The sequence below is a fragment of the Melitaea cinxia genome, chromosome 8 (assembly GCF_905220565.1).
Source record: "Melitaea cinxia chromosome 8, ilMelCinx1.1, whole genome shotgun sequence".
NCBI classification, from domain to species: domain Eukaryota; kingdom Metazoa; phylum Arthropoda; class Insecta; order Lepidoptera; family Nymphalidae; genus Melitaea; species Melitaea cinxia.
The window spans coordinates 14,797,928-14,825,717 of record NC_059401.1 but is presented as its reverse complement, the minus strand read 5'-3'; the positions used below and the strand labels follow the sequence as shown (position 1 = coordinate 14,825,717).

Genomic DNA, 27,790 nt, shown 5'->3' with positions numbered 1-27,790 from the left:
TTTAGTATCATAGCTCTATGAAGCCATAATTAGTCGATCAATATTGTAAAACTTGATGAGTAATATTGCCGTGTACTATAAGTCTTTATATAGCCTACGCTAATAAATTTATCTAAGCTGTGCTATTTACCCGTAAGCGTCATTAAAATTTAATTCATTTAATAAGGTATATTTACTTAACATAAAAATCATTACAGGTAGTATATATACATCATATGCAAAAATATATATTTAATAAATAATGTGGCAAGACAATTTTTATATACATATCTTTTAGACAAAGTTATATATGTATATATAATGTTATATGATATAGATATAATGTTATATATATATTTAACCATATTTTTCTTACATTATTCTATCCAGTAAATTTTAATTGTTTTAAGATCACATGTAAATATACACACATGTCTAAAATCTCAAGAAGGTTGATCTTCAGCCATCTTATTTCTGTACGAAAATTATATTTTATCAAAAAAAAAAAAAAAAATGCTTTAAACATTCTCTAATATCAATTAAAAATATGGTCATGGCTATACAGTCTTGCACCTTTCATAAGAAAGGATTTGCAAAGCAACCCTTACGAAACAAATATAGATATAGACATATTCGCAATAAATTTGCCTTCATCAATCAAATCAAGCATATGTGTGAAAAATATAATTTTCATACGGTAGGCAGATGAGTGGAGGTCGTTCTTACTTGGGATCCTCCACTATTATAAATATTAAACGTTATTTATTTTCGTGTTGTCAAATCAAAAAAAAAAGATTATAAAAAATAATTAATAATAAATTCGATTTCGTCGACATTGTCACTCAATAAAAATTAAAAAGTATTACGTCATATGCAAACATACTGATTGAACATTTAGGAAAATAATTTCTTAAAAATATATAAAATAAAATACAATAATATCAATGTATTTTTTTCTATTTACAATTAATTCAATAATGAGTTGTTGCAACGCACAATAATAAGTCTAATAAAACTTATTTACAAATCAAGAGTTTTGTCACATTAAAATAACATTTTTTTTTTAATCTCGTCAATTTATATTTTTAAAGAAAAGGCATACTTTATTACTATTGTATATACTGACTTTTCAGAAGTTGCCAATATTAAAAATACTTTTTCATGTTTTTTTTTTAAATATTCACAGTAGACTGGCGTACATTGGAGCACAGAAGTATTCATTTGATATACATTTATGACTAACAACATGACAACATTAAAATAATATCATTGACGTAAATGAGAGACATGTTAGTTTGCTTGATCAATTTTGATACTTTGTCTATATTACTTTGATATTTATATTTAAGTGTACCAGTAATATTGCAAAATATCTCTTACAAGTTCTTTAGTCGTTATTACAAATAAAATTTGTCACTATTATTTTATTTCAAACATAAAAGTATACAGTAATACTTTTAAGTATCGAACTTAGATATCCCTACGTAGTGATGTTTTACTGATACTATAAGATTTTTTTTGTGTTTTCCGCGCTTTTTTGAATTTCACCATACGTCTGACTAATTTTTACATTTCTATATAATACGATATCATGTTTGACAATTCTAAAAATTATGATATTAAAAAAAAAATACCTTTAGATGTTAATTCACAGTAATCTTACTAGAAGCATGCCTACAGCAGCTCCGACTGTCAAACCGACGCTAAGCATTGTCGCGATTATACTCGATGCTTTCTCTCTTTCATGCATTTCTACCACCCTGTAAAGAAATAAATCACGATTCAGCCTGTGACATTCTACAGCTGGGCATTGGGCTCTTTCTCCATGTAGGAGAGAGATCGAAATAATCCACCACGCTGCTCCATTGCGAGATGGCGGATATGTTCTATACTATATGAGTATGGACCGCTATGAGATGTATATGATAATAACCGAGACGGACGGCTTAACGTGCTCTCCGAGGCACGGTGGGGAAATTAGCGTAAAGTAAACAAACATACTCTTCAGCTTTATAATATTAGTATAAATTTACTTACAGGAAATATATTGACTTAAGGTCTTTTGTGTATAATTTGTCTTAAGAAATAAATAATGGAAGCATTATTAGCATTAAAGCAATTTTAATAGCTTAACATATGGGATATTGAAACAACTTTTTCGGATTATATCGCGGTTTATTAAGTTTTTTAAATGCCTGAAGTTTACTCGTACGATACTTTACAGCAACCATGGTCACGGTAGGAAATCCAAAAAAACTTGTTTCACTATTAAGTGCAATTCGCGTAAATATTATATAACCATATATGGGATTATATGATTTTTTTGTTTGAGGACAATGTTATGGGCTACAATCAGTAATAGATAAACTCACCTCGTAGAATTAATCATGATTATATTGGTGAGGTAACCGTTGGTGAAGGCGAATACTATCATGATCAAGATATACTCGTAGTCCCATAGAAATATAACCGGTAAGTGCTTCCTGGGTTGAGCGTTGCATAGCATTAGCATGGGGATTCCGATGATCCTCAATAAACTTGCCCCGGCTATTATCCATTGGTTATCCGGCTAAAAAGTGTATAAATTGAGTTTATTAATAAAGACAAAGGAAAAATAATTTATCTATTAAATAAATATAAATAAATAAATAACTCTTTATTTCAGGTAACAAATAACCCATAAAAAATGGGTAGAAATAAATCACCACAAGTGTTGTTAAGCGCAAAATTCGAAAATGCTTGGACCAATTGAGCAGAAGGGTTTTATTTATAATATTATATAGAAAGGACTTAAAATATATAAAAGTTGCGCCGAAATTAAAATTTCTGAAACTTAACGATTATATTTTTATTTTACACCTATGATAATATGTAAATAATAATGTAATGTAAAACATGATAATGCCCTTTATACCTAAATGGTATAAACTATGTTTTTGTTAAATTTAAGTTAGTCTTAAGAGCCATTTCACAAAAATCGGTAACAATCCGCGAAATTGTAATATTTTGACGTCGTTAATCTCAGTGTTGGATGCAATAATGTAATTTATATTCTTGAAATATAATAGAGCAACCTTTGTTGTAGTCCATAGTCAGATCAGAATTTTGATTTATATTATGTGTATAAAATTATTAACCTTTTCATCAGCCTCCTCCCTGGGTAAACGGTCGCAATGTATACTTTGAAGTCCTACTTTTCAATAACCTCTACGTTGAAACCATTTTAAAAAAATATCATAATATGTGGAATATAATTTTGTTGTCCACTATCATAGATTTTTATTCCATTTGTATCTCTATTAAACGATAAAAAAAATTTAAAGTTACGAATATTTTCCAAATAAGTACAATTTTAAAAGCGATATTTCTCTTAGAAAACTAAGAAATTTTAACGAACTATCTTCATCAAAGTAAACTTACATCATTAAGGAATACAAAAAAAATAATTAAAAGATGTAATTATTTTTAATACATTTTATATTAAATAATAAAAAGATAGTATATATTGCCACGCATCAAGCCCGGTAAATCAGTCGAGCGCTAGCGCTCTTAGAGGTAAGGTCCACGCCAAATTCTGCGCAGCCGTCTCTTTCGCTCACACGCGCCAAGCGCCTGTTGTTATAGCGGATAAAACGCATTTGATACTTTCATAATAAAATATAAATAAAATAAACATATTACGAAAATGACTGTAAAATAGTATAATGATAATTTCTGTAAACAAATGTATAATTTAATTTTCTTTTCTCACACTATCAATACAAATAGGCATTTCAATCTGTTTGTCTTGTTATTTGTTAATTAATATGTTTGTCGGTGTCGATGTCATTAAATGCTTTTTTATTCATATCGTAAATATTAGATTCATTCGTAAACTGAAAAAACTAAATCAATTTAAAAAAATTGTTTCATAAAATTGATTTTTTTTAATTTTATTTTAAATTTATTGACTGTTGTTATATAACATACTTGAAATTTTTAAAAAATTAATTATGTAAAAAACATTTTATACCATAGTTATAATTTTTATTATACATCAGAAAATGATCACGATGGTCTTTTGGTTGTCACACTATACGTACTAGCACAAAGATCGCGCGGCTCGTACGACTCGCGCGATGCGACCAAATTTACCTAAACTTGCAGAGCGTAAAATTGTGAAATGGCTCTTAAATGTATTTTGATATAAAATTAAAAATCGGTGGGAAACAGTTGATTACTAAAAATGTTTTTTAATTATATATGCTTTTTATGGAAATTAATTATTTCATTTAAATATATTAAGGGCTTACCCGTAACAAAAATCCTGCCACCAAACGCCCGGAATAATCGCCACAATTGAATATCAGATAGTTGACCACCGGAACAAAGAATATATCTGAAATATAGAAATATACATTAAAAATACTATAAATATGATTTTTTTTTTGATAAATTGACGATTTTTTATATTTTACAATAAAAAAATGAGAAAGAAAGAGAGAGATAGAAGACAAAAGAGAAAGAGAAATTGGAAGTTACTCAGTTTGGATAAATTTTATAGTATGTTAAAAATAAGCAGATTAATCGTAACAAAAAAAAAATAATTAAGTTTATATGTATATTCAAAACTACTTGGAAACTATTATTTTAAGGCAATTACACATAACAAATTCAAAGTACACTCACTGTTCCAATCGGTCCCAGATGTAACGGGGTGAGATTCAACTAAAACGGTAACAGCGGGATACACAGCCATCGATATTCCGAAAACGGCGAAAATACTAAACGCGTACACCCAAATCCTCTTCAAGATAAGCAAAATCGACACTTCCCTATGTCGATTTGTGCCCATACCGCCCGAACCCCTCAGGATATGGTATGTAAAGAAATCTATTTTGTACAAAAGGACGTACGATATCAAGGACGCTATGACCATAAAATCGGCTATACAGAAGTATATGAGTGCGCTGTGAAGGGGTGATATTTTGAAGGCGAGAGAAATTATCTGAGCAATGGCAGCTATGATACCCCCAAGAGATTGTCCGCTGACGAACGCAGCCATGTATTCTTTGGAAAATCTACTCGCAATACCCACCAATCCACCGATGAACACTGCACTTGCGGCTGAAACAAAAACATTCATTCAATACTAGAAATTAATAATAAACTGGGAAAGAATAAGCGGCGGACGGTTTCACAGATACAGTTTTTTTTTAAAGTAATAATTACTTATTGGAGGGTAAATCGCTTCGTTACGTAACGCTTTACGGCGCCAGTGTGCCTCTTCGCCTCTTTCTCACACATACAGCAGCGGTAGGCAGGCTTCTCCTGACCAAGCGGATGACTGCTCATACGTGGTGGTTTTTGGTGAGTAAAAGTCTGACATAACCTCTCTGGTGCCTCCGTGCTGGAGATTTTCCCAGCGTAAAAAAAGAGACAGGCTCCTCCTCTCTCATTCTATCCCACAGCGCTAGCCCGTCAGGCGTCACCAGACGTACACGTTTTTTTTACAACTTGCAGACATATTTACGAATAGTAAGATATGTTTCATAGGCTGTGGTAATATATTATAAATATAGTTGAATTCGACGGTAAAAATAGTAAAATATCAAACCGGTGAAACAGGTCCATGAATAACAAATCTCTTCTAGAGACACGGATATCGTTAAGAACGCAAAAATGGTAACTTTATTGATATATTTAATTATAAATTAAAACATTATAAAAAAAGAAATTAAACATTATATAATAAACAATTGCTGAATAAAATAAAAATATTATAAATATAAAATATTTATAATAATATATAAAATAACAAATAACTTAAGTGCCCTGAAATGCCATGCCACTTCTGGTCTGTGTGTGATCTATGTATATTCCACGCATTCGATCGCTGTGTAAACTGATTGTTGAATTTCTACCCACTTTAGTTTTCTTTTTTTCTTTTGTGTTGGACTCACAGTAATACTATGTTATAAACTACAAATTGTTTATATAGTTGAATTTCTCATGTAATTTAATTTGTTGTAATTCTTTATGAGAATAAAGTTTCTATAATCGCATAAATGCATTAGTAACACAAATTAAACTAATTTTTCTTCTAAGACGCATAATGATACATGGTAATTACTCTGTTTCCGTATAGTTGTAATGGTTTGAATGAATAGGAGTTAGTTAATATGAAAAAACATAATAGTATTTTGCTCGCAAATAAAAAAAACCGACTTCAATTATATCGACAAGTAAACCGAGGTAAGTAGACAAAAAAATAGACAAGTAAATACGCATTATTAGATATAACTCGAGAAATACTTGTCGGATCTCAATTAAAATAAATGGGACCACATGACACACAACACCTTTCGATTAAAAAAATCATCTAAATCAATCCATCCAGGAGGTAACGTACATATGTATTATATTTATACTATTAGTAAAATGTACCTACGTAATACTTTTAAAAATATTAAGTCAAACTTTTTTACACGTGTTTGTCTAAAACATACTTACACGTATTGCTAATATAATAGTTATTATATATAATAATAACTTAATCGCTCTTAGTTGCGCAGTTTACTAAAACTGTCATTATTTATTTATTTATTACGTAAAATACATTTTAAGAAACTGCGGAAATTTAAATGGTTTGGACTATAGTCTAAAAATATAAAAAAATATGTGAAACAGAGTGTGGGGATTCCAGCAGAATCATACAGTACCATCAAAGAAACAGTCGATAAATTAAAAAAAAAGTGTTGTTTTTTAATAAAGAGTGTAGCAGTATAAGAATTTTTTTTCAAAATTTGAAAAAAAATTTTTTTTTTGAAAACCTAGCGCGTTCAGAGGTGTGGTAACTTAGGGAAATGTTCCTCTTAAGACGGTGATTTCGTTATCAAAATTTTGACATAAATTTCCCCAGGGGCACCTGACCCGTGCTTATACTGCTACACTCTAACGTTCTCCTAATATTATAAACTAGCATTATCCGTGCGACAGCGGGAGGCTGTGCATAACATGCCGAAACTGGCCACCTGGGAGGAGCTAGACGATCCGCCTACTGTAGAGGAATTGCTCAAAGCTGTCAAGCAGCTAAAATGCGGCAAAAGCCCCGGCAGCGATGGCACCCACGCCGAAATAATCAGACTCAAGTGTATATTACCTGTTCTGCACAATCTATTGTGGAAATGCTGGGAAAAAGGATACATACCGCAAGATATGCGCGACGCTAACATCATAACTTTATATAAGGGTAAAGGCGACCGCGGCGATTGTAACTGCTACCGTGGGATATCCTTACTAAGCATAGTAGGCAAGCTTTTTGGACGAGTGGTTCTTGGGCGAATCCAGAAACTAGCTAATCGTGTGTATCCGGAATCACAGTGCGGGTTTCGTGCACAGCGTTCCGCAATCGATATGGTGTTTACGCTCCGACAACTACAGGAGAAGAGTAGGGAGCAGAACATACCTCTGTTTGTGGCGTTCGTTGACCTGAATAAGGCTTTCGATACGGTTAGCAGAGATGGACTATATAACGGACTTGAAAGCATTGGGTGTCCATCAAAACTTCTGAGCCTGACGAAATGCTTCCATAAAGATATGAAAGGTTCTGTCATATTCAACGGAAACACATCCGGTCCGTTCGAGATGCGTAGAGGTGTGCGACAGGGCTGCGTATTGGCCCCTACCCTGTTTGGTATATTCTTTTCATTACTCTTAAGAGAAGCGTTCGGCAATGACCAACAGGGTATCCATTTTTATACGAGGACGGATGGGAAGCTCTATAACATCACAAAACTTCTCAAATCCAAGCGTAATCGCGAGGACATTTTTGTAGACAGCCTCTTATTTGCCGATGACGCAGCTTTTGTCGCTGACTCCGCTCTCGAGCTTCAGACCATATTGGACAGGTTCGCCCGGGCGTGTGCACTGTTCTCAATGACGATAAATGCCAAAAAAACCGTTGTGATGGTGCAGGGAAGCACGAAAATACCGAAAATTACGTTGGATGGCGTGCCCCTGGCTGTCGTAAACAAGTTTACGTATCTAGGGTCTACCGTGTCGAACAATCTCTCGCTTGATGCGGAGATCGATATTCGTATCGGCAAAGCGGCGACCACCTTCGGGCAGCTTAATACGAGAGTATGGAAAAACAAACATCTTACCACGCGTACCAAGATGATCGTCTATCAGGCATGCATCTTGAGTATTCTCTCTTACGGAGCTGAAACCTGGACGACGTACGCGAAACAAGAACGTCGACTAAACGCCTTCCATATGCGCTGTCTTCGTAACATCTTGGGCATATCCTGGGAGGACAGAGTTACCAACGAGCGGGTTCTTAATATTGCACAGCTGCCTAGCTTCACAGCGTTACTCAAGCAGAAGCGGTTGCGTTGGCTAGGGCATGTGCATCGAATGGAGCCCTCGCGCCTGCCTCGGCGGATCTTGCTTGGTGCTGTAGCAAACGCAAAACGTAACTTGGGGAGGCCCATGCTACGGTTTAAGGATTGCGCTAAACGAGATATGCACGCCTTTGGTATCGACCACCAAAACTGGGAAGCAGTTGCCGAGAGTCGTGACGGATGGCGTAAAGTTGTTGTGGACGGACGCAAGATACACGATCAAGCTTGGTTTGAGACTTTAGCGGCAAGAAGAACGCGACAACAACAAGCTTCTTCCGTCGCTGACACCACCCGGTTTACCTGCAGGGCGTGTGGCAAAGGTTGTCGCTCACGTATCGGCTTATTTAGTCACGAAAAGAGCTGTGTAATTAACTCAAGCTGACACTGTTTAAATCGTCTGCAACAGACGGATTGAGGCCAATGATGATCCGTGCGAATAATTCGCACTAAATAAATAAAAAAAAATTTCGTCAATCTTGTTGACTTTGTTTCAAAATTATAGCCGTCATATATATAATTGAAATGAAATAATTGATTAATTTACAAAAACAATAGCAATAATAAATAAAAATTGTTGTGTATGCCGGTAGAGCAAGCAATTATCTATAAAAAGATATATAATTTATAGCAAGCAAGCTCAAGCAAAAACTAATGAATCGATTGCAATAAAACTCGGTAGATGGATAGCTGGAGATTCAGAACACCACGTCGACTACTGTTTACCCCGACATTACCAAGAGATCGAAACGTACGTCATATGTGAGTAAAAACATAAGGCGCAGCTTTGTAAAGATTATTATCTCTTGCTCTACTAAAGTTATATGGTTTAATAAGTCTCACTGAAAATTGGACAATTATGGAAAATAGAAAACAACAAAATAGCTTACCTAGACCAGTATACCTCCACTTATTCATAACATAAGAATTATCATTTAATTTTTAAGTAATTTAAATAATAATCTCAATCTTTATTACGTCTAGTAATAAGTAGCTAGCAGTGAATTAAATGCACGTAATTTAAATTTATATTAATAAACTTTAATATAATTATTTATGTAATTTTTATACCTACATATAATATGGTCATAAAATAAAATAGTTTTAAATATTTCACATAATTATATGTATACAACTATTGTGAAACATTTAAAATGAAATAATTACATATATAATTTTAATTTAAATCGTGTAGAACATTACTGGTTAAATGTGATACACATTGTTTTGTTAATACAAATTTATGTATACAAAGGCTTCGTTTCGACGATATTATTAGTAACAAATCCGCATTGCAAAAGCCCATATAATAAAGTATTCACTTATACAATGTTCTGTTTCGCTATGATTAACATCTGTTTAAATATATTATCTTCACATATAATATAAATCCGCTGATAACTGTAGGTACATGAGAAACGAATAATTGTGAAAGAGATTTTTCACTCTCAACGTCTAAAATAAAATTTGAACGATATATTTGAAATATCTACAGTCAAAGTTTGGTTGTTGGTGGCGCAGGTTGTTTCCGCCTGAGTCTCGGTGTAATATTTGTATTTATCTATTTATAAACGCATGTAATATTGCTGTGTATATTTAACAAAAAAAAGCATTTAGCTATATCAGTCGGCTGTTACCTATAACACAAGCATTAAGTTGCATAACATAGGAACAGAGGACCGTGTGTATGTTAATAAAAGATGGATGTGATCAAACAATCATCAATTAATTCATCGAGAGTTTTTGTATGTATGTTTTGTATGATTCATAATTCATATAGGTATACTGGGTTCTGTTGTATGACGTTTATAAGACGTTTATTTACTTAACGTTTCCACTATTTGCTTTATACGCTTCTAATCATCATTACGCTTACGTAACCTCTGCATAGAAAATAGGAAAATCAAAGCACTAGGCTAGATTTAATCGCGTGACCTACATCGGACCCGATGCATTTGCATTTAGGGTCAGATTAAATGAAACATAGGCATAATTTACGATTATTATCTGAATTGTAAGCAAAATGTATATGGTTATAAATGTATGTAGATACTACTTATGTACCTATATAAAACGAAAATCCGCCAAACCGTTGTGGATTACAATATTCCTACTCCTACATAGAGAAGTTACTGGCTGAATCGATATAAAACGATCGAACGACGAATAGATCATTTCCTAAACACATATCAGGTATACTTGTTTGCAATTACAGTAATGAAGTGGGTTCAATCCCACACATGGTATTTGTATAGGTCCTATAGAGAAGTTTCCCGTGCTCTGATCGTTTGTGTTGTGTATTGTGTTTCCGGACTTTTGACACAGGAGTAAATACTAGTTGGGGCTGTTGAGTGCGAGGCGGTAATTTCTTCATTTCAACGCGCCTTCAGTTCAATATGCTTATATTAAATGTTTTATAAAAAAATATTATATTAAGAGGAAAGGGTACCGGCTCTTTCTCCATACAAACGTAGTCGACTGTTTTCTCCCTGGATAATGACACTAGATCAAATATTTTTGTGACATAGAACTCTTTGCTACCATGACCATGCCCCTATGTTTTGATTTTTTTCATATTCTTATTATCATAGGAATTAGGAGACTTCAAAAACTCGAAATATTGCATAATTTTTTGTACATTTTCAGACACTCATTAAAAAATATATATGCATATTTTCAAAAAAATGAGAACATAGGGGCATAGCCGAAGTCTTCTTTTATTTTCAAAAAAAAATTAAAAAAAAAAAATTGCCATGTTTTGAGGAGAAAACAGTCGACTACGAAACACTGTTTTAGTCAAAAATTATCTACCTAAAACGGTCTGAGCTGCAATTGTCCCTTTCTTGCTTTTTGGGGGATAGGTCTGGGGGAGGGAAGGGCCAAAGCAATACGTATATACGCCAGCGAAGTGATGCCTCATAGTCGATAATTATATCGATACACTAGTGATGTCATTTTTAGTCGATATTTTCTAAAATTCGTATTAACAAAATTAAATAATTTCTCTTTTCATAACTACAATAGAACCGTATTTGTATATGCGGTTTTTATTGTAACACTGTGCAAACCTGGGCTAACAAAGGGTTTCGCTAACAAATTACAATGATTATTATGGTAAATAACTGTGTTGTTTGTTTTTGGTATCAAATTAGAGGGCTCAATACAAGGATTTCAAAAAAGTATATTATGATTATTATTACCATAATACTAATAAAAAATACAATAAGAAAGTTTAAAAAATTAGGACTCTGCTCTTTCCTATGCCTATGCCAAGCAAGCTGCGAGCCGCGCTTCTTCCTCGCCTCCTAGGCGAAAAACCACTTCGGGGTTTACTCTTTCCAATATATTTTTTATCAATTTCGGAATACTCTGTAAAAAGTTATGCATGGTCAAACATAAATAAATATAGGTACGTAGCGACTTTAGAACCTCCTCTGTTTTTTTTTCATCGGTACAAAATTGCTTAGTTGTTTTCTTGACATTACTGAGGAGCAGATTATTAAATTTGGTCGAATCTATGTACCTATGCGATTCGTATTTGGACTTCGCAAATAGAATCATATTTCTGAATTGCGTAAAAAACTGAAGTGGCACCACTGGCGTAGCATTCCTTGGAACCCCGGGAACCTTGGAGCCCTGTATCCAAATTAGTGGGGGGGGCAGGCAAATGATGGGTAAAGATTTCTCACAAAAAAAATGCTTCCATTAAATTAAAATAAATATTTATGGATTATAAGTCATAACTTCCTCCTAGAATAGACAATAGTGAGTGTAGTCTGCTGTAGCTGTTCCTGTTCCATCGAAATCCTTAGGTAATTTTTTATCAGTTTTAGTTTTGAAAAACATCAAGTTAATACCTCCGGAAAACTGGATGCAAGGCTATTGATTTTTCTCAGTAATATTTCCATGAGTTCTTTAATGGAATGAATGTTTTGAATTTCGGATTTTAAGCTAATTTAAAGAGCTTGTAGTTCCAAGCTGGAGAGTTATTAGCCTTGACCTGCAGCAATAGATGCGGGGGATCGTTCGCTTCAGCCTGTGAGGCCAATACTATTAGTGAATTCCTATGAATCTTCTGCATCTATATGGGGGATTCACAGGCGCATAACCTGAAGAAGAGATTCAACGCTGCCTCCAGGTCTTACAGGTAGTAAATCGCTAGGGCAAAGTTCAAACACAGCAGAATTGGCGAGAGACTATTAGGCTTTCCAAATGGAACCCGTGCCTTTTGTTTCTTACAAAAGCTGTCGAAGGTAACGTTTTTTAGTCTACACTTCCATCATTGCGCGAACCTGAAGGCTCTCTGGCACATTATGCGAAAAAGTAAGCGAAAATTCTTTGCACCCTTTTTGCGTCGAATTCAACTCTTGACGATGAGGGAAAAGCACCATCGAGCATTCCACGGTGCGAGCACGCGATGCGTAATGTGCACTATGAGCAGTGTCGTTTGTCGTGTTCTGCATTCTTTGGCTAATTGTATCCATCAGTGGTTTGCAACCAATGTGCGAGCTTCGTGCGCATTCTTTCCGCGTACATTCAAAGTGTGGAATGACCTTGCTAGAATTTGGGGGTTTTCAAGCGTCTAGTGTCTACATCTTTTCTCTAAAGGCCATGGGTGACGGTAGCCGTTATAAATCAGATGGCTTCGTCTGCTTGTGTGCCCCATTCTTATATAAAAAAAGATTAATTCATTGTTCATAATGATTAACTGAATCCCGAAATAAACGATACAGAATGCTATCAACAATTGGGCCCACGCACGCTTGACTCGGATAAAGGGGATTGCTTTTCAGACTTCAGTCATTTCTGAAGTGAAAACTACATAGGTATGTATGTCATTTTTTTATTCTTTTTTCCAGGAAGCACAAGATTAAGTGACATTGTGGATAACATTTTACTAATTTTGGCTTACACACCTTACCTGTAATACCCTGTAAATAGGGGGCCCCGTATTATGGATACGGCTGATACGGCAGTAGTTACGCCCTGAGTGGCACCCAATTCCCTACTGTGGTAATACGTATATTCTCAACTTACTCTACTCTATTCTTTTTAACCCTGTTGTACCTGCTCATCTAAAACGACGATTTAAATTTCTTAGTGATTCCAATGAACGCAGTCTTCGTTCTGAGGAAAGCTTATTTCTTGAGTTTCCCTCTCACTCCTCTTTCTTTTATACTAAATCTTTCACTGTTCAAGCTTGTCGACTTAGGAATTCTATAGACGTGTAAAATTCCAAAAAAGGAGGAAGCTCTCAATTTAACTGTATTTTTTATGTATGTTACTTCAGGACTTTTGACTGAGTCGACCGATTTCAACAATTTTTTTTAATCGAAAGGTGGTGTGTGTCATTTGGTCTCACATAAGTTTATTTGAGATCTAACAACAACTTTTCGAGTTATATAAATAATACGTTTTTACTTGACTATTTTCGTCGACCTACGTTGTATTATACCGCATAACTTTTTACTGGGTGTACTGATTTTGATGATTTTTAATTTAATCGAAAGCTGATGTTTATCGTGTAGTCATATTTAAATTTCACCGAGATCTGATAACAACTTTTTGAGTAATCTTTAATAACGCGTATTTACTTGACTATATTTTCGTCTAACTTTGTTGTATTACATGTCGATGAAATTGAAGTCGGCTTTTTTTCCTTTGCGTACAAGTCGAACTCGGTCCACCCAGTCAAAAGATCTGAAGTAACATATATACAAAAAAAAAGAAAAATACAGTCGAATTAAGAACCTCCTCCTTTTTTGGAAGTCGGTTAAAAATTAATCTGATACTTTATTTTATTTTTATTTTTACTTTATACGTATTATTATTTTCTGTTGGTGTTCAATAAAGTGTATTGTTATGTTATGTCATGTTAATCAACCACTCTTTAAAAAAATTAAATCGATTACGTAATATGCCTAACTAAAAAAACATAAGTAAAATAATAATTGAAAAAGCCGCCTTCATGATTTTTGTAAGTGTACAGTACATAATGTGTGAAATTGTTGTGATTTATGTAGCTATCTTTGTGTAATTATTGAATTTTTATCTTGTTCCAGCCTTTTCAGTTGACTTTCTAATAGTTGTCCTTCACGCAGGCGGCTTTTCTTGTTTTTTTTCTTTAATTATAATATTATTTTTAACCATTATATCGCCGCAATTATATGTTAATTAATACATATAACCTATACCTATGTATTAATAACAGCGACAAACATGAGACATTACAAATTATATAGGTACTAAGACAAACGTTTTATACTATGTATGTACTACATTACATAAATATACTATACTTACACTTTTACTATGTACTACATGTATACACTATAATTATGTATGTATCTCATTACCCATTCTTACACACTCCTCAACCATGTAATTACATACCTAATTTATAAATAAAGTACCTAAGTATTTCGATAAATACCCACAAAAATATAGACATGTATCAAGTCACAAAGAGTATCCAAGACAAAATAATAAAACATAATAATAAGTAGTTTACGAAATCCAATAATAGTAAAGCCGAGTCACAGCAATACGATGCAGAACAAATTCAATAAAACAAGCCAAATTCAGAAAAATAGCACTATGCGCTATATGTACTCGTAGTCAATCAGAAACGAAAGATGCGAATACTCAAATATCGTCAACAATTAATAGCTGAATAGCCGGCGCACGCACACTAACAACACGACAGTCACACATAGAAAAAACGGAGCGGCGATGGCGCGGGGCGCGGTAGCGGCATGCAGCGCGACAGAAACATTTTATTCAAATACCTATTTTTGAAAAGTCTCTTCGGTACCCTTTCCTCTTAAAGGAAATAAAGCGAATAAACGGGGACAAGGAAAATACAAAATTGTAACTATCCAAAGACCGGTTGAGGTAAATAAACCTATACACTACTAATATATACACACCTCAGTTAAAAGCGGATAAACCGGTCCTAGGTATTGGTATAACCTTAAAAAAATCTTAATACACTTATCTTCGGTATCACGTTCAGTATTGACGACGCATTGGCCCAACGATCACAGCACTGATTTGTGGCTGTCGTGCTGGTGTTTGCGGGTTCGATCCCCGCACATGGCAAACATTTATATTGGCCATGAAAATGTTTGCCGTGGTCTGGGCGTTTGTGCTTATGTATTGAGTGTTTCCGGACTCGGGGGTCACAGGAGATAATCCTACTGGGGGCCGTTGAGTGTGAAGCGTTTATGTATGACCGGCTTACACACTTATTTAACAAATATCACATGTCAATCATTTTATACACAAAAGCTGAACACAAATAATACAACACAATCTTCTTTAGGAATCATTGTCTACTGGTAAATATCGCATGAAAATTCGTTCCGTATTTTCGAGTTAATCACACACAGACAGACAGATAGAGGCGGCTGAGATTAAAGACCAACTAACCGGGCAAAAGTAGTCCTATCTTCGCTACAGTCTATAATATCCCACTGCTGGGCATAGGCCTCTTTCCCCATGTAGGAGAAGGATCAGAGCTTAATACACCACGCTTCTCCACTGCAGGTTTGCGGATATATTCCCTACTATGAGTAACGATCGCTATCAGGTGGATATGATAACAAAGGGGACCGACGGCTTAACGTGCTCTCCGAGGCACGATGGGGAAACCCACAAGGACTAACAACCAGACCGAAAATAAATATTTGTATAAACACAAATATCCACTCCGAGCGGGAATCGAACCCTCGACCGTCGGTGCGGCGCCACCGACACGGTACAAGAGACCACCAGACACACCAGATACACCAGAGCAGTCGTCGAGTTCTATCTTCCGAATTTTATTATAGAGTGCTTTTAAAATTATTATTTAATTAAAATTTTTATTAAATTTACATTGATTCGACCGTTTGTAAGCCTTATATGGTCTGCGCACTGTAGCTTTATCTTCCTAACGTTTCTTATCTATATTACGTGAAACAAAAACTTTGTACCCCTTTTTATGAAAATTGCGAGGACGGCGGAGTAATACTTATTCCTACTCTTTTGTCAAATGTTAAAATATAAGTTAAAATATAAAATTCAAATTTACTATGGTCAAATTTCGACAACTAATATTATTAATAACAATAATTATTATTAGATGGCGTGTTCATTGATGACGTCATGTTCGTTACACCTGTTCCTATATAATGATGACGACGTCATCATATATTTAGCACATGTACCTATTTGAATTTAATTTGCTTTATTTACGAATACAGAAAATAATATGTATGTTGTGTTATTAATAATTCTCTATTGATAGGGGTTGTTTGTAAGAGATCACTATTAGTAATAAGACCCGTCTTTATTTTGTTTCACATTATTCTAAATGAGCAATAAAGTATTAATTAAAAAAAATGAACTTAAAAAGTACAAAAAATTAAAAAATTTAATATCATAACTTTATTGTCTCCGCCTTATTTTTTCGAGTTTTTTGCCACTTAGCGATTCACACAATGTTAGTTACAATACTCCTCCGAAACGGCTGGACCGATTTTTATGAAATTTTGTGTACATATCGGGTAGGTCTGAGAATCGGCCAACATCTATTTTTCATACCCCTAAGCTATAAGGGGGGGGGAGATTAAGCGGGTTAATAACATATATGGCAAAGAAACGTTTGCGGGGTCAGCTAGTAGGTATATAAAATTCTTAGTTAAGTTACAATACTCCTCCGAAACAACTGGTCCGATTTTTATGAAATTTTGTGTACATATCGGGTAGGTCTGAGAATCGGCCAACATCTATTTTCCATACTCCTAAGTTATAAAAGGAGGGGGGCGGGGGATTTAGAGGGCTTATAACACAATTATGGCAAAACGTTTGCGGGGTCAGCTAGTATTCATACAGAAATTGAAATTATGAAAACTTCTTCCGTTACTTTTATCAAATACAAGAATTTGCAATGACATGCTGTGATAACTGTATCGAGGTAGTAAAGTTCAATTGTATGACTAATAAACTCTAAGTACAATTATACACACTTTTAAATCATCATCATCATTACATCATTATACAGTCCACTGCTGGACATAGGCCTCCACAAGTTTACGCCAAAAATAAACGCATGTGTTTTGCCCATAGACACCACGCTGGGCAGGCTTTTAAATTAATTTTCAATTTTTTAATTCACGGAAAATGAATACTGCGCTAGAGCTCCATTTATGAAATTTTTTCATACATACGTTCTATATTTTTATTTTTTAGTTTTGACAGGTTTTGCTCTGTACGTAAAATACATTATTGATACAATAAGCAACGCAGCCGTATGGTAGTATTAAATAAAACCAGATAAAATTTTAAGCACCAATTTTAGTGTGACCCAAAATAAATTCCTTAATAAAAGATATATTATATGAAAAGAACAAAAAATAAAGTTAAGGGACAGGATATTTCATTATCTATATAGGTTGGTCGTCGAACTCAAAAATGTATTTATATATAATTACTAAGTGTCATCCGATACTTATCAAGATCTTATACAGAAATAACTTTGTTTACTTGGAACACAGTGACGAGTTGATTCGTCAGTTTTAACGGTAAAAATATTGCATCAAATCAAGTGGTCCCTAGTAAGATCCAAATCAAGTCCAGAAACCAGCACAATACACAAATGCAAAAATTCAGACTACGACAAACGTAAAGATCGAACCAATGCAGTGACCGTAAGCGCGTCGGCAAGTTGCCGTGACCACTGAGCCAACACGTTAAGATGCATCATGTCACATTCAACAAGAAAACAAACGCCCAGACCACGGCAAACATTTGCTAACTATCGCAGATACTGTAACCACTTCACTAGTCAAAAAACCAGAGGTCTTACCTACTTATTTTTTATTTAATAAAAATGCTGACTTTACCACAATGGCAAAAATCCCGACAATAGTTTTGATTCTTTAAAAGTTTACCTTTTTATATAAGCGAATTATTAATGACTACGAGTACCAGTTTTAAAACTGTATAGTTAACAAAAAGGTAATAAACAACACATAAGTATTGACAACTTAATTTGTTACCAATACGAAACTGTTACCGACAAAAAAAAAAAACGATAATGAACATACAGCCACAGTTCGTTCATATACTTTTTATAATTTTTGTATATCTATAGTAAATATTAAGCATATTTTTAGGTAATTATTTAAATCTCATGGTATCCACTGTGAGTCTATCGATTACAAACAAAAAACTTCATATAATATTATTGTTTACAAAAAATGCTAAATACAAGCTTTAGTAATTTTAAACATTTTTGAATATCATATCAAAAATTGACCGCTCCAGCGGGGTTCGAACCCGCGTCTCCGATCGACCGTCGTCGGTTAGTAATTTTTCCATCCAAGAGTACCAAACAAAAATTTCCAACCATACACCCATCACAGAAGCTTACATTCATCGCCCATAGACATTACTACATACATTATATATATATATATATATATATATATATATAAATCTTGTTTCACGATGTTTGTCCATGTAATCTCTGTAATTACTGGACCGGTTGAACAAAATTTTGCACAGATATGTAGCTTTGTTTAACTTAGGATATAGACTATATTTAATTTCGATATATATAATTAACTATTAGCTTTTACCCGCGACTTCGCTCGCATCGATTTTTTTTTTAAATAAAGAGTAAACTATGTTACTTCTAATACTTCGAAGAATATGTGTACAAAGTTTCATGATGGTCGGTTAAATTGTTTTCTAGTAAACTAACATTCACATTTATAATATTAGTAGGGATATATTAAAGAAAAAAAAAAAAAAAAGCGGTAAGATATTCGTCAGGTCAGATAGTTCTAATATACTTACCAGTCATAATAACAACGCTGACCATGGTTATAATGAAGAATGTGTTCTGCCACTCATCCGTATCCACCATTACTAGTGATGTGGTGACTAGGAACGATAGAGTGACCACTATTAGAGATCCTTGTAGTCGGCTCTTTACTGACACCCTGGAAATAAGATGATTTTTAAATATAGCAATATGTACCGAAATTAATATTTAAAACGTTTTTTAATTAATTATCTACTATTTGACAACAATTTGATTTCATAGAACAAATTACAATTATTATTATTTTAAGACAAAATAGACTAAATTACTGCTTCCAACATCAGTCATCATATTGGCTAGTAGTAGTCAAAATTGCATCCCTGTGAAGAATAGCATTGCAAAACTTAATTAATGTTACTATAAAATGGCCGGACACTTCTCACGATATTCAGACAGAAGATGGACCATTGAAGCCACGCGATGGAAAGGACCAATGGGAAAAAGGAATATTGGGGGACAATTAAGACGGTGGGCTGATGACATAACACACGTCGCAGGAAACGACTGAATAAAGTCAGACAAGGACAGGGAGTTATGGAAGGGGATGGAGGAGGCCTTTGCCCAAACCCCCCTTATCTCATAAATAATACTAACATAAATTATAAGTACCCTTTCTTAAACTAAAGCAACAGCATACTAACAAACATTGTAAAATTTTGAAAGTGAGATATGGAATAAATGGCTTTATTATTTTTATTACTATATAATGACTATGGATTCATTAAATGCTATTGAAAAATCCAAATCCTTGAAACAGGGGCCCCCTAAAGGGCCTATCCCTAAAGGGCCTAGGTTGAGTGTACAGCTTTTTTTTTTTTATAAACTTAGCAAAAAGGAAACACTTATTCGTAAGGGCCTGGGTTATTGAGTGTACACTCAAGCTCAGCCGTTTATTTTATCTATAAACTATTAAGATGTTTACAATACAATATACTTACAAATGTCCAAACAAAGAGTTTAATATAAGGAATATCAAGTTAGGTATAGCAGTGGCCACATTCAGGTAGGATGTAAACTCAGCTTGGAACTGAGTCTTGCGCACGTACACCGTAAGATTATTGGGTGTGACATCGCGAAATTTGTACATCCAGTACTGAAACAAATATTTCAATTGTATAATACTTTGTAGAGGCAACTGCACTGGCGTAATAGTGTAAATAGTCGTCTAAACTCCATTTGCAGAATTGATTCCCGCTCAGGTCATATATCTCAAGAAATATTTGTATAAGTACAAATATAATTCATTTTAGATCAACAAGATTTTAAATGCTTGTTATTAGTATATTATGCTATCCTCGACATCTGACCCTGCCTAGCACTAACCTATTAAATATAATTGTTTGTTCTTCTGCTTCTTTAAAAGTCAATCAGTCTTAGTAATAGAAGCAGATATCATTTTACAAATGGACATCTTAAAATAATAATATCTGCTATAATTCAGCATTTTATTTTCTTTTTTAATGATACTATGATTGCACTAAAAATAACAGCTTCGAAACGAAACAAAAAAAAAATTGCTATAGTAATGCAGTGGTCTTCAATTTTTTTTTTTTTTTTTTTAATTAAATCTCTATATAACCACGATTAATCAAGTTGGCGTAGTATTACTTGATGATTTGAAATATTCTTAAAGGTTAAGGTTCTTTAAGGTTTTAAACATTCTTGTTAAGAGTCTGTTTGAATAGAGGTAGAATATAAATAAAAAATTACTTCCATTATTTTATATTCTATCCATTGTTTGCACATTCTGTGGTATTATTATTTCAGTCTTACTGAACTATTGTCTCTAAATTGTAATCAAACATATAGTTTAGATATTCTAATGACTAGAAAGATAAGCAAATGGGTAATTAGTTTTGTTATTGTTTACTTAGAAATTTATGGGAGAGATAAAGTAATCTTTATCTATATGCTTGTAAGCTATCAATTACCACTTCTGAAAACTCGCCACTACAATACAAGGGACCTCCTTAATGAGAAACACGCAAATGGTGTCTATGACGGGTTTAATTCGACGAAATAACGTCTGTCTCATTTGGAGGTCTGCTCCAAGGAGGTCTCGATTTCAAACATGGATTGTAATCTAAAAAAATTATACACATTATCTCGCGTGAATGTGAATATTGAAAAATCGAGAATATTCACGAATGCGAATGCGAATGTGCAAATACGAATATTCGTTACATCACTAATGCAGACAGATAAAGATCCTTAAAATTATTGTTGTTGTTTCCTTTAGTCTCATAACGATCCTTACAATTTGCTTTACCTAAATATCTTTCATGCATGGTGGTAATTTACAATTTTAATATTTTTATTCACAAGGTCCATTTCGTATTTCCTCGACTTGATTTACATATACTATTATTATTTTTCACTGAACTTTGTTGGATAATGATAAAATTTAGCCTATATCACAACTGAATAGTGTAGCTTTCTGTTAATGAAAGAATTTTCATGATCGGATCAGTATTTGCGGAGATTACCCCCTGCAAACAAACAAAGTTAGAAACTTTATCTCTTTATAATATTAGTATAGATTATGATTTTCATTATCATGTCCGAGGTATTCTATACAATCAAATAAAATTGAACTGTCTGATTGTAATATTAAAATAACAGCTTTTTAACTAAATTCATATGGATGTAAACACGGTACATATACCAAAATAACATTTTTTACAATTTTTATCTGTCTGTTTGTTTTGGCTAATCTCTGAAACGGCTGGACTGATTTTGACAGGACTTTTACTGATATAATAAGGAGTAACATAGGCTAATTTTATTTTAGAAATTTATTTATTTTGTAACTGCAAACTAAACAATAATTTTTTTTAATTACCACGTAGACGAAGTCACGAGCACAGCTGCTAGTTGAATATAAAATAATAAATATTGGCGATATGTTTACTATTAGCTCAATTGGCCATGATATTTAAAATTAAAAACATCTGCCACCTTTAATAAATAAAACATGGTATATTATAAGGATTACTTTATGCAGTTTGTGTTATGATTTTAAAATAATTTTTAACAAAAAAAAAACCGACTTCAAAAAGGAAACTAAAAAGTGAAAAATAAATTTACTTAGTACAAAGTAATTCGTATTTTGATTTAGTTAATCAGAAATGATTAAATAAATATTTTATAATTTTGAAGTCGGTGCCAAGTAAAACCATAACTACTCTAGTATCTACTCATAAGTTGTATTCAGTTTTCTTTCATAATTTGTTTCATTGACTATTAGGTTGAATACTGTTATTATTCTGTTATTGTTTTGACATATCTAATAATATTTTTTGTACTTGTTTGTTGTGTGTGTGTGTGTTGTTTGTATTTGTTATTGTAGCCAGGTTGTTGTAGTATTTACTTGGCACCAACTTCAAAATTATAAAATATTTATTTAATCATTTCTGATTAACTAAATCAAAATACGAATTACTTTGTACTAAGTAAATTTATTTTTCACTTTTTAGTTTCCTTTTTGAAGTCGGTTTTTTTTTTGTTAAAAATTATTTTATTTTACAATTTTTAGTGATGGGTAGACCTAACAAGGATGCTTTTTTTCTTATGTCGGGGGTTCGGAAACATACACAATACACAAGCACAAACACCCAGATCATGACAAACATCTATATGACCAATACAAATGTCTGTCGTGCGCGAGGATTGAACCCACTAACGCCAGCGCAACAGCCGGTGCTGTGACCGCTGCGCTAATGCGTCGACATACTATGAGTAAAGTTCGCTATCAGGTGTACGTAATAACAACCGGGACTGACAGCCTAGCGTGTTCTCCGAGGCTAGGTTGGTAGAACCACAAGGATTAACAACTAGAACAAAAATAAATATTTATATAAACATAAATATCCAATCCGAGCTAGAATAGAACCCGCGACCGTCGGTGTTTAGGCGCCGCCGACACGGCACATGCACCATTATATCAAAGCGGTCGTCAAACAGCAAAAGGTAACTGCTGTAAATTGTTGAGAAATTCCCTCGAGTGTTTATGGGCTCCATCATCAAACCTGGTCCTGCGACACAGATGATCACACAGCAGGTAATTGCTATAAATCGTTGAAAAGTTCCCTCGACTATCTTTCGTAACCCTCATCAGACTGAAATGGCACTTGTAACACATATATATGCAAAGTTCTCATCAATAGAAACGGATTAAGTTCAAACAGCAGGTAATTGCTATAAATCGTTAAAGAGTTCCCTCGACTAACTTTTGTCTCCATCATCAGACTGTAATGGCACTTATAACTCATACAGGTGCAAAGTTCTCATCTATAGAAACGAATTAAGTTCAAAAAGCAGGTAATTACTATAAATTCTTAAAGAGTTCCCTCGACTATCTTTCGTCTCCATCATCAGACTTTAATGGCACTTGTAACTCATATAGGTGCAAAATTCTCATCAATAGAAACGAATTAAGTTCAAACAGCAGGTAATTGCTATAAGTCGTTGAAGAGTACCCCCGAATATCTTTCGTCTCCATCATTAGACTGAAATGGCACTTATAACTCATATATATGCAAAGTTCTCATCAATAGAAACGAATTAAGTTCAAAAAGCAGGTAATTGCTATAAGTCGTTGAAGAGTACCCTCGACTATCTTTCGTCTCCATCATCAGACTGAAATGGCACTTATAACTCATATATATATGCAAAGTTCTCATCAATAGAAACGAATTAAGTTCAAACAGCAGGTAATTGCTATAAGTCGTTGAAGAGTACCCTCGACTATTTTTCGTCTCCATCATCAGACTGAAATGGCACTTATAACTCATACACATGCAAAGTTCTCATCAATAGAAACGAATTAAGTTCAAACAGCAGGTAATTGCTATAAATCGTTAAAGAGTTCCCTCGACTAACTTTTGTCTCCATCATCAGACTGTAATGGCACTTATAACTCATACAGGTGCAAAGTTCTCATCAATAGAAACGAATTAAGTTCAAAAAGCAGGTAATTGCTATAAATTGTTGAAGAGTTCCCTCGACTATCTCTCTTCTCCATCATCAGATCGACTCCAGACCTTTATTAAATAGTAGTGCTTTATAGTACCTAATGAAAACATGATTAAATTTACTAGTCATCCTTACGATTTTTGAAAGTTTCCCTCGATTTCTCTGGGATCCCATCATCAGATCCTGGTTTCCTTATCATGGTACCAAACTATGAATATCTCCTTTCCAACAAAAAAAGAATTATCAAAATCGGTTCATAAACGAAGAAGTTATCTCCGAACATACATAAAAAAAAAAAAAAAATATATACGGTCGAATTGAGTAACCTCCTTCTTTTTTTGAAGTCGGTTAAAAATTGAAATCATAGTGTATACTGAATAAGTATCTGCATACAAGTATGACCTACCTGTGTATGACACATCTTTGCTTACTCATAATAGTAAGAATTCGAAGTTTATCTGGAGGAACAAGCATGCCAGAAATGTCTTATATAAGTGCTACTAAACGTTTTTTCAACCTCCACATGAGAAGACATGCATGCATGTTAATAACCTTTATTGACATCCTATAAATTGTTATCTTAATTTTATTAGTAAGTCCTGATATAGTCTGTATGTCCCACTATAGGGGACAGACCAATCTTGACTCTACATAAAAATAGTTAGGGTACTACATTGGAGTAATTTTTAAAGTCATGCCTTCCTTGTTTTTTATTAATAACTATATAATATAATAACTATATAACTATATTATATAAACTTTATTGTGTGGTCATAATTCATACGCATCAAAACTTCTTGTTATATGCTGATTTTGATGGTAACAGTGTTTTTTTACAAGTTAAGTAATAAGCAAATTTTATAGACAAAGAAGAAAACGCATTATCATTACATAGTATATACAAAGTCACTTCCAGCTTGCTTAGACCTTTAAAACTACGCAAGGGATTAGAATACAGTTTTTTTTTAATAAATAGAGTGATTCCAGAGGAAGGTTTACATGTATGATACAACCATTTTTGCAACCGTGTGAAGAAAGACAGGTTGCTAGTTATTTAGAATATAAAGTACAAGCTAAATGCAATAAAATGGTATGAACTCTATTTAATAATAATTTATTTTTTAGATATTTGATTATCACAATTTTCATTGTACATTTGTTATTAGTCAAATGACCTGATTATTGAGGTTATTATGTACAATATAGGTAGATTTTTTTTATCGGAGGTTAAATTTTTGTTAAACCCTGCTGTAACCTTTAAGGTTAAAGTAACGCTTGGCTTCGGCGCTGCGGGAAGTGCAGCCTTTCCGCCCTTGCATGCGAGGGCTGCCCTCCCTCCGCGCCTCCGCGACTTAAAAAAAAATACTCTAGGGGTAGGGCAGACCAAGACCACGTGGACAGTGGGGTGCCCCGATTCGGTTTTGGGTATTTTTCGAATTTCTAAACCTATATTCTAGCACGCAATGTTACTAATTTTATTAGAATATTATGTCTGACGCGTTATTTTGTTTAAAAGTGTCGATTTGTCAGTCGTTAAAAGTCAGTTCGTATCGTATTTTGATCTTGCAGTAAAGATGGTTTTTACGTAAATTTGTTCGAAAATAACGCGTGATAGTTGCAGTACGGAACATGAGTACACTTACCACAGCACCGGAATTAAGGTAAAGTCAGAAATAACAAAAATTTAACCTCCGATAAAAAATCTACCTATATTGTACATGATAGCCTTAATTTTTAATACAAAAATTAAAGAAACCATTATGGTAAAAAATTACGAGATAACAAAACTTTTTGCTGAATTAAGTTAATATTTATAATAAGCTTCAAATAAAAACTTTATGAATACTTAATTATTTACAGGTGAATTAATAAAAATACTTACATCATTCGCCGTAATCAAGAAGTTCCAAGGAACGAGCGACGTTATTCCAAACAAATAAAATAATAAATACACAACCCAGTATCTGTCTCTGGGCTCCTCGCAGGTGTTCAGGACTTTGGTCGAGCAGGAGTCATTCACTAACTCCCTCTCTTCCGAATAGTCCACATCCTCTTCATTTTCATTTTCAATACTTTCAATACCTTCTTCTTCATTGTTTATCGATCCTGTCACATCCATGTTATTTTCTATACCCGTTTCCTTTTCGGTAATTAATTTGTACAGATATTCGTATAATTAGCGCTCATTGAGACGTGATGGCTTAATCAATTTATGCGGAAAACTGTTTTAATTTTAATAGTTTCATTATTAAAATCGCGACGAATTGCAACTGCACAAGCTGCAATCGACATTTCGATTTTTTTTGACATAATAATTTGAGTTGCCATTACATTACAAATTTTTTAATTTTAATTGAAAGTGTTGCCATTTAAATATTATTAACTCTTAACTTAATAGCCTTCGTTATGAATTTCATTGCCATTTTGCTTATTATCGAAGAAAACACTTTATGCCCTGTCTGTTCCTACCTATCTCTCCAACTACTCAAACCAACAGTATTTAGGTAGTGTTCCCATCACCCAATCAAGAGTTTTGGCCTACCACGACTCCTAGGACTGTTTCGACTTACCTTTAGTATACTTTTCGATATCCTGGCATTATCATTCATGTAATCGATACTGTAATTTTCAAAGGTTAACTTTAACTCCTAAAATAAAAAAATAATAATAAAAATAGCCAAAAACGTCGCATCGACATGACCTGTCTATCTCTTATGGATATCCCACAATAACATTTTTTTTTTCATTTACTTTTTAGGACAAATAATGTACAAAAAATAATTTTTTTCAGTGAATGACATAGGCTATAATTATTTTTTATATCCGTGCGAAGCCGGAGCGGGTCGCTAGTTGGATATATAAATTCACGTTGCTAACTTCTTCGTTGACTAGCTAACTTCAGGGTGTTGGTTTTTGTCTGATAGTGTGCGCGCGCATCGTATAATTTACTCTCATCATTTTTCCCTAATGCGCCAAAAGAAGTATGACTTCAAAAAACAATTAGAAGGTAGGTAATGAAACGTGCATGCAAAAATATGATAATTTTATTTTGTAATTTCTTCTAATTTTTGTACGTTTTAATAATTAAAGCATCATTATCAATAAAACGAAATAAGTTTAGAAAATATTTTTTCGTTTGACAGAATGGTAAATAATAGAAATAAATAGTTGGTAAATATAAAAAGAACTGTTTGTAAAGTTTAAAAAAGTATAAATTTTATAATAACTTACATATTATTTTTCTACTTAACTATATTACATATAGGACGGACATACACATTATTCAAATGTTTCTTTTTTTACATTACATTTGTTATAAAACTTGACAAAAGCTAACAATAATTATATAAAACTAAAATTTTACATATAACACTAACAAAATTTATCTATACGTCTAGTAAATGTGATAATATATCTCGTAAAATCGATACAATTGACAACATTAACAAAATTATAAAATGTTGATTCAGTGGTAACAAATACGTTATTTTCCATACGTACATAGTAAGTACGTTATTTTATTTTTACCGCTATTCAATACACATGACCGACAAAATATCTTGTCAGAGTATGAGATCTTGTT

General features: G+C 33.3%; 1 protein-coding gene across 1 annotated transcript; it reads right to left on the bottom strand.

The window, feature by feature from the left end:
- Positions 1-1,101: 1,101 nt before the first annotated feature.
- Positions 1,102-26,517, bottom strand: LOC123655596 (equilibrative nucleoside transporter 3). Its single transcript, XM_045591361.1, has 7 exons — positions 26,090-26,517; positions 20,172-20,326; positions 19,206-19,351; positions 4,648-5,085; positions 4,272-4,357; positions 2,352-2,548; positions 1,102-1,739 (listed from the first exon to the last, which is right to left on the bottom strand). Exons 1-7 carry the CDS (start codon positions 26,324-26,326, stop codon positions 1,628-1,630), a joined length of 1,371 nt encoding a protein of 456 aa, XP_045447317.1. The 5' UTR covers positions 26,327-26,517; the 3' UTR covers positions 1,102-1,627.
- Between the last annotated feature and the right edge of the window lie 1,273 nt (positions 26,518-27,790).